The sequence below is a fragment of the Ammospiza caudacuta genome, chromosome 1 (genome assembly GCF_027887145.1).
Source record: "Ammospiza caudacuta isolate bAmmCau1 chromosome 1, bAmmCau1.pri, whole genome shotgun sequence".
In the NCBI taxonomy this organism is placed as follows: domain Eukaryota; kingdom Metazoa; phylum Chordata; class Aves; order Passeriformes; family Passerellidae; genus Ammospiza; species Ammospiza caudacuta.
In genome coordinates, this window is record NC_080593.1 from 122307960 (window position 1) to 122316465 (window position 8506).

The window sequence follows — 8506 nt, forward strand, 5'->3', positions numbered from 1 at the left end:
CCTGGAAGACTTCAAAAAACATTTGGCACTTGGGGATACATTTTAGTAGTGAACATGGCAGTGGCTGGTTAATGGTTGCACTCAATGTCCTTAGAGAAATTTTACAATCCTAAGGATTCTATTCAGCTTCAGCAGTAGGATCTACAGTGTAATGTCAGGATTTTCATTCATTTTGCTCAGATGTTTGGTAACATCCTGGTCAGATGTAAGGCTTCTTGGTGATAGATACATAAGAATAAAGGGATGCATGGTCTTCTCTGCCCAGAAGAATCTAAAATAGAGAAAAATCTAAACCAAAAATAAAACATAGGAGGTCCTGTGGACTGGAGACTTCACTTACAATACAGAGGTTATGTCTAAAGTACTAAATAGCACAAAAGGCTGTTTGACAAAGACTCTCTTCTGGCTTTGAGGCTACCTGTCCTGGGCTAGTTTGTGTGCATGCTGCTTATGACTGTACACTCAATCTCCAGAATACTATGACTTCAACTGTATTTTGTAAATGATCCCTCTCCACTGCTGCCTCACTAACTGTGGCTTGGCAGTGCTTGGGAGAATGGCACATGTCCCACAACAAACCCACAAACCAAGCAGGGACCTCTCCAAAAACATGACAACATAGACACTGAAGCTGCAATGCCCAGCAGTGCTTCTGGCCACCATTTCTTTTTAACTCATGACATCTCCATGGGGCAGGCTCAGTACAGGCTGTGGTACAATTCATATTATGCACAAGTGGGTGCTGTATTTCAGAAGTTCTGTGTATGACATATAGTTACACCTTAGTCAGGATAAGACACCTCAGAGCTGTCTTTCAAGAGAGTTTTCAGTTTATGCTTCATAACATCACTGTCATGCTGTTAAACACTAAACTTGTAATCCAAATATCTGTACAGAGCGCTGAATTTCATACATTTATCTCCATGTACCTCCAGCTGACACTTCATTTCTAGTGGATGACGACAAATTTACTCTTGAGGAGTAGTTCCTTATAATGGTCTTCATTATAACTCCACAAATTTGGCAATTTAGTTTTAATCCAGGGGTCCTACAGAAAAAGATTACTTTTTCTCTTTGTGGTTTTTTCCCCTCATGTCAAAATGTCATTTACTCAATCATTCCCCAAACACCACAAGTTTTTCTCCTTTTCCAATGAAAAGGGCAAGAATTGGGCACAATCCAAATGAATGTGATGTGTGTTTTTCCTGTGTTGACATTTAGTTGTGGTTCTGGGGTTTGAGCGCCCCAGAGGTCTTCCTGCATACACAGGGTGATCTTTTACAACCTCCACAGTTATACAGATCTATCCTAATAGACCTTACAGTCTCAAGCATATCCATACATAACATGAAAATGTCACACACAGGAATATAAGGCTTTTTCAGGACTTCAAATCACCTTCCTTGTAAATAGCTATGTATCTCTTTTTTGGTCCCCTTTGAAGTGGACAAAATTCAAAGAATACAATAATTGCTTGTGCTGTTCCAATCCCAATTTTCTATGAATAGTCATACTTACATTAACTTAATACCTTTTACTGACTGTGGGATTTAAGGTGCTAATGATGTACCTTCTGCCATCACAGCAACTTGGAATTAAAATTAGAAAGTGAGCCATTAATTTTTGCATTATTGTCCATTGATCTTATTTTTGTTGTTCCTATGAAAATTCCTGTAAGATAAAGGAGATAAAGGTGCTGTTTCCCGTGCCCTTCATGTGTTCTGTGCTTACTACACAGGCCTTCATAAACACTTACACAGTGATGCAATCCTCTGCTGTTCTCGTGACATTATGTCCCAAATGCTGAGCAGCCTGTTTGCTTAGATTAGGGTTATGTTTTTGCAATTATTCTGACTCAAAGTTCTGCCTGCTTTGTTGTCACAGAGAGCTTTTCTTGTTACACTCTGAGTTATTTTTAACCCTGGAAATGTGAATTCTTTTTAACAGTTTCACTGCAATGAAAAGATAGAGTGATTTCCTTTGCTTGCTAAATTCCAGTCACATCAAGGTTAGTTATACTTCTGAGTGTCACCACATATTTCTAGTCCCACACCCTCCCAGACTGTCAGAGCCTCAATATTACAGGAGCAATTCCTCAGCTCTGCATCAGCCACAAGTTCTCAGTTTTGCTTGACTTGCTGGACAGATAACTACATTAATTCTTTTAGCTGTTTTTTGTAGGAATTTTAACTCTAGTAAGATTCTCACATGCTGCATTCTAACTAAGGCTTTTTTTTTTACTAATTTGCATTTACACATTTTTCAGAGCCAAGGAAAATACTGACACCCATTCCTTCTTAGTACCTGAAATTAGTACCTGAATCCTAACCAGCCTGCACTGTGATAGCACAAGTTTCTGCTTAATGTAGCAACTCACCCCAAAGACCTCTTGTCAGATTATAATAAAATCATGTAGGATGTAGGTGTTTAGGGTCCACAAGACAGCTCAGCATCTGTTCTCTGTGCACTGAAGAAAATATCTGTGTACACATTTTTCAGCTGGAGTGTAATAAGCTCTGTCCAGTGGTGGAACCTTTATTCTTAGGTATAACTGGAACAAGTCTTGGTGAGAACCTGCCCTGCCATACCAAGTGCAAATTCATCATTACATGCAATTAGTTACTTGTGGAGAAGTGACTATTGCTCAGTAGAATGGACAGCTTTCCACATTATTTCATCCAAATAATGCATATATTATTTGCTTAACAGGTTACTATAGGATTGTATTGCTGAGTGGCTCTAAATCCCCCTTCTTCCTTCTTTTTAGTTTCCTTTGCTCATATAAAGTTCTGACATTTAAACCTGCCTATATCTCTCCCAACATTAGATGTTTAACTAAAGCATTCGATATTTAACTGAATCATGCAGTTGGTCCTCTTAGGGTCCTTTTAGAGTCAATAAAGGCAGAGTAATTTTCAGGTACTTATTGAGATCTTACAATAATTTATTCAACTCCCCATTTCACCTGGGAAGCCCCTATGGCAACTGTATTGCTTACAGAGTCACCTTTACTTAGACAAAAAAATCAAATTTTTACTGAGAATCCTTAGAGTAGCTGAAAGTTCTTTAAATAGTACATGTATAAAGGTTCTAAGAGGGAAAAGTATATATTTTTTATATGCAAACTATGTTTGTTTTGCTCAGAATTGTTAACATTTTCTATATAACAGACATATTTCCCTTGTGTAAGCAAACACATGCATTGCAAAGGAAAGGTTAATGATGGCTAATGATCTGCTCCATCATATTTCCACACAGAATAGAGACAAAACAAAATACCACACAACATTAGTCTAAAGTCATAAAAATATTGTTGGGAGGCAAGTGTTCCTCCTTATATGTGGACTGTTTGCCCCAGAGGTCAATGCAGGTAATCTGCCAGTCAGACTTCACATGAAACAGATTTTGGCAGAATAGCAGTTGCAGGTAAATTGGCATTTTATTTGTCAAACAGCTTCAGCAAATTCTGCATAACTTTATGGGATCAAGAAGGGTTCATCTTTTACCTTGTACAAGGAACATTAATACAACCCAAAATCATCAAGCATAAACTTGCCAAGTCTAATAAAAATGTGTGTATTTCTTATCTTCTGTGCTCGTGAACTGTAGATATGTGAGGTTGTTTCTCATTTTAAATCTCCCTTCCACACACCTCTGTAACTATCCAGACAAACCCAACAGTCAGATTTTACAAATGAAATTAATTTACCATATCAGGTTGTCATAAACTAAATTAAAAAAGACGAGGACTTCTATTGTGTTTCAGTGGAATCTATTAATGCTTAAAAATAGCATTTTAAAATATTTTGATGACTTCATTCATGTAAAGAACAGATCTGATTTTCATCTGAGTTTTAAAAAATGTTTCAAAACTACAATCATGTATTTTTGGTGTGTCTTTATATGTGAGGAATTCCAGAATATATGACTTACCTGGCATTTCCCTGGAAAGTCATCAGCCTTCATCTCAGGACAAACCCAGGTGGAACCTGTTCAGTTACCTGATTTTTTTCCTAATCATAGAATGCATCTCATTGAGAGAGAAGAAGATTAATTTACTTTTTAAAAACAGTATTTATAAACCTAAGGATTAAAATTAATGATTTTAAATATCAGATCCTTACTGGAGAAATCTAAACATCCCTAACTGCTATATTAAGAAAAATAAGTATACACTAATACATATATCTCCATATAGAGGTATGTAAAAGAAAAAAAACGAGCCTTGTACAACATTCAGTATCTAAAATCTGTCATTTTCTCTCCAGATTTTGACATTAAATGTCACCTGAGGCCACTGTTTACTTCTGTTGTAAAATCACTGACGGTCTGCTGGGACACCACCACCATATGGATGTGTCTGTTACGTAACAAATGCAGTAAGTGCATTCATTACTTTCCGAAGAAAGTATTTCTATTTATCATGCAGCCACAAAGAAAAATGTGCTTGAGAGCATACAGTATGGGGCATGGGTGGAAGCAATCCTATGTTTTTCTTCATGTCACACTCCTCTCCCCCTGTTTTGATCTACTGTATTTACTTAACATAACCACTTCATATTTCGGAATATACACTGAACATTTTTTTCCATCACTCTGCACAGACCTTTCTATAATGTTTAAAGTTCTCCAGCTTTCCTTGTTTTTTTTGATCTCCTAGAGTCATTAACCAATTACAGCTGGGATCAAGGCCAAAACCAGCTAAGTATCACAACTGAGATTATCTCAAGCGGTACCTTAGTTAAACTGCTGAATAATCTTTTTCTTAGGGTTCAGATAAACATTGGTTGAGTTTTCTCATACCTTATGCCTTCCTAAAGGTCCTTCACTTTTGCTTTATTGTTTATGTTCTTTTCTTTTTATAAAGCTTCCTAGAGGAAGTGAGGTGGAGTTCCAGCTCAGCTACATTAACTGCAAATTAAGATAGCCGTCTTCTTTCACAGACTTTCTCTGGAAAAAAATGGAAGTTAAATTATATTATGGTCTCTGTACAGCTTGCCCCCAAATCCCTAGAAGCAACACTTTCAGCAGATATGGACTGTGGGTTTTTTTTTGCAGTGTCTCTGGATTATTTTATATTTCACAAGAAGAAAACCAAATTTCTGCAGTTCACCTACTTGCAGGACACTACCAATAGTCACACTTGGTCTTCTAGGCAGTATTTCAAACCAGAAATCTATAACATAGGATGACTTGACAACATAGGATGACAACAAATTAGCTTAAACTGTTTCTTGTTAAAAAAATGTTTCTTCCTCCTCACTGCTTATATTAGGAAGAGGTGGCTGTTTCTTCTCTAAAGGAATTCAGTTTTCTCCCTTACTCGGAGTTAACTGCTGATAAAATATTTTGAGAAAAGTAATATCTTATCTCAGGAGTTTTAATCTTAAAACAGGAAAATTTTGTCCTCAAATAGGAAAATTAATCTGATTTTCTCACTGCAAAAATACAGATAAAACCAAAACACATTACATATGGAAATGCCAAAAACCAGCAAAAGGAGCTATTACACTATATGACACTGATTTCTTAATCTGCATTTATTTATTCTTCTCCTTCACAGAAGAGAATACTACAGAGCATTCTGTAAGTTGTTAAAACTTGGCTATCCCTGCAGATTGATACAGTACTGCACCTCAAATGAATTGTTTGGGGTGAAAGTGTTTTTATCTGAATCTGTTGCTCTCCCTTCAAGAGGTGGGGAAGATAACCGTGTTTACAAAAGTGGTTTTCAAGAACATGCATTACAAAGACACATATGGATGCAGACACACACTATCGCAGTACCAGTAAGTCATTTTAACCAAGCTTTTAATGTCATTTATAAAAAAATAGAGTTATTTACATTTGCAACTTATTTGATGGCATCCTCTTTTATTACAACATTTGAATCTGTACGGAAATGACACACTAACTAGTTTGAGAGTAAACTTCTCAATGATAAGCATAACAGTACAGGAAAAATATTTAAAACACTTTGAATTCTTGTTATTTTGCAGCATCATACAAACACATTCTTTAAAACACATGCACACCAGCCTTACAGTAAGCAGAATTCCCTTCCAGATTAAGGCACAGAAACTCTGCCACATTTCTAGGGCAGTCCCACATTCTTACATGTGGCATTTCAAGACATAACCAAAGGAATTACTTTAATTCCAATGGATTGTAGCAGAATGTGTCCACTTACACATTTTTAAGAAAACTCTGATCAAAGGGACCAAAAGAAAAGAAGTATGACTAATTGCATAGTTGCAATAAACCAGACCCATGAATACAAAAGCCATCAAAATATATTATAAATCTATCTGACTTTCAAAGCTACTTTAAAATACTGTTTTGCTTTACAATAGAAATAACACTGTTTGGGGTTAGTTTGTAGAACTGTATTTTGGTCCATGCTGTTAATTCTATATCATTATATTCCTCTTCCATTAGTTTAAAAGCCTCAGAACAGCAGGTCCTCAGGCAGTGGTAAGAATGATGAAGCCAAGTCTTAGACTTCAGCTGCTGCAGTCAGTTCATAAAACCTCTAACTTCAACCACCTCCATTCTTTACTGCTTTAAATAATCTGCCCTCAGAATATTAAGGGGGAAAATGATGAGGGATACAGATTTAACACTGTTAGAGATGGGAGTTTGCTCCATCTTCTAGTCCTGAGCTGATAAATCACAGCTCTTAAAAATATCCAACCCATTAAAAGAAAAAAAAAGATCAACAATAAGAAATCCTCAATTTAGTCTGACTATGCAGTAGTTCCACATAATCTGCTGGCAGTAGAAACTTCTTTGGTGTCAGAGTCAGGTCTTCCTGAAACCACAAACGGCCAAGTCTGTAAGCAAAAAAAAAAAAAGGTATTTCATATTAAAAGAAAGTTTATCCTGGTATGAAACTGGAGCTTTATTACTGATAGACGTCTAACTCTGGTTCAGTTGAAAACACGTCATCATGTTTTAGTCCCTGTGGGAAGCACAGAGAGAGCTGAGTTCCTCTAACAAATATTTTCATTATGTTTTTCATTATAATTAAATGCTCCACAGAAAGTCTGCAATAGTCAGCAACACTGTTCACATCCAAACTCCAATGTTTCTCTTGCTTTGAAACTCTTTGCGTCATTTAATAAATAAAAAGCATACAAACTATTCCAAAACAATCTGCTGCATATAAGAAAACGTTTTACCCCTGTGACAAGCATCGGGCGTTTAATTTTGTACCGATGAACTCATGACGCTCTGCTTGTGCTGCAGGCCAGCCGGCAGACTGAGTTACTCCTTTTTCGGACACTAATCTTGCCTAATGCCAGAGGAATGTAATCTTTAGGGTCCCCTATTCTGACTCCCCAGGACTGACACACCCGCCATCACCCATAGCCAAGCGCGGCCCCGGTGTGAAGGCTCCCGGGAATTGCCAAGCAGCCAGGGCCGGGCACGGCCTGAGCGCTGCCCCCTGCCCGGGGCACCGGCCCGCGGGGCTGTCCCGAGCGTTGCCCGGGGATTCCCGGCGGGATTCCCCCTCGCCGCATCCCGCCCGCCCCCCGCGCCGTACCAGGTTGACGGGATGGACGTAGCCGTTCTCGTAGCGGTCCTCCTGCAGGAGCTGCCGGAGGTGGGCGATGTAGCTGGACGCCAGGCGCAGCGTGTCCAGCTTGGAGAGCTTGGTGTCGGGCGGCACCCAGGGCAGGCTCGTCTTCAGCCGGGAGAACGCCTTGCTCAGCACCCGCATCCGCGCCCGCTCCCGCGCGTTGGCCGCGTTGCGCTGGGACTGCTTCCCCTCGGGCGGCGGCCCCCGCGGCCCCGACGCCGCCTTCTTGCCCCCGGGGCCGCCGCCCCGCGCCCGTTTCCTCTTGCAGCCGCCGCCCGCCGGCCCCGCCGCGCAGCTGCCCTCGCCGTCCTCTTCCTCCTCTTCTTCCTCCTCTTCCTCCTCCTCCGCCGCCGAGGAGTTGTCCCCCGAGGGGTAGAGCTCGCCGCGGGGCTGGCGCTTGGCCGGCGGCGGCGGGTATTCCAGCTGCAGCGCCCGCAGGTCCATCTCGGGCAGCTCCTCCGCCTCGCTGGCGGAGCCCGTGGACATGGCCCCGGGCGGGCGGCGGGGAGGCGGGCGGGGGCGGACGGCCGAGCCGAGTCGGCCCAGAGCGGGGCGGCCCCGCCGCGGAGAGTCCGTGCCGGGGCGGGGGCGCGGGGGGGCGCGGAGGGGGGATGCGCCCCTTGACAGCGCTATATATCGGCTGTCCGCGGAGCGAACCATCTGCCGGGAGGGGAGGAGAGGGGCGCGGGGCGGGGGTCGGGCCCTGCGGAGCCCCGCGCCGGGGGCGGCGCCTCTCCGCGCTGGCCCGCGCTCCGCGGCGGGGCTGGTGCGGCGGGGCGCGGAGCCGGAGCCCTGTGTGGGGGCACACACGCGCGGGTGGGGCTATACAGACACGCGGGGTGTCTCCGTGTGTGTGTGCGCTCTTGGGGTTCACGCCTTTCCCAATGGACAGACCCCTCTCCTCTCCTCGGAGATCGTAAAATA

At 41.9% G+C, this 8506-nt stretch overlaps 1 protein-coding gene across 1 annotated transcript; it reads right to left on the minus strand.

Moving 5' to 3' along the window:
* Positions 1–5836: 5836 nt before the first annotated feature.
* On the minus strand, positions 5837–8068 carry MSC (musculin). The gene is made up of 2 exons (XM_058816813.1): positions 7547–8068; positions 5837–6833 (listed from the first exon to the last, which is right to left on the minus strand). The coding sequence occupies exons 1-2, from the start codon at positions 8066–8068 to the stop codon at positions 6747–6749; spliced, it is 609 nt and encodes a 202-aa protein (XP_058672796.1). The 3' UTR covers positions 5837–6746.
* Positions 8069–8506: the final 438 nt, after the last annotated feature.

What these genes read in the sequence shown, in the direction of transcription:
- MSC (XM_058816813.1), bottom strand. Translation starts at nt 8,068, where the DNA reads ATGTCCACGGGCTCCGCCAGCGAGGCGGAGGAGCTGCCCGAGATGGAC. An exon ending in ACGTCCATCCCGTCAACCTG is followed by an intron (nt 6,834 to 7,546) that starts GTACGGCGCGGG and finishes TTTTGCTTACAG; the next exon opens with ACTTGGCCGTTTGTGGTTTC.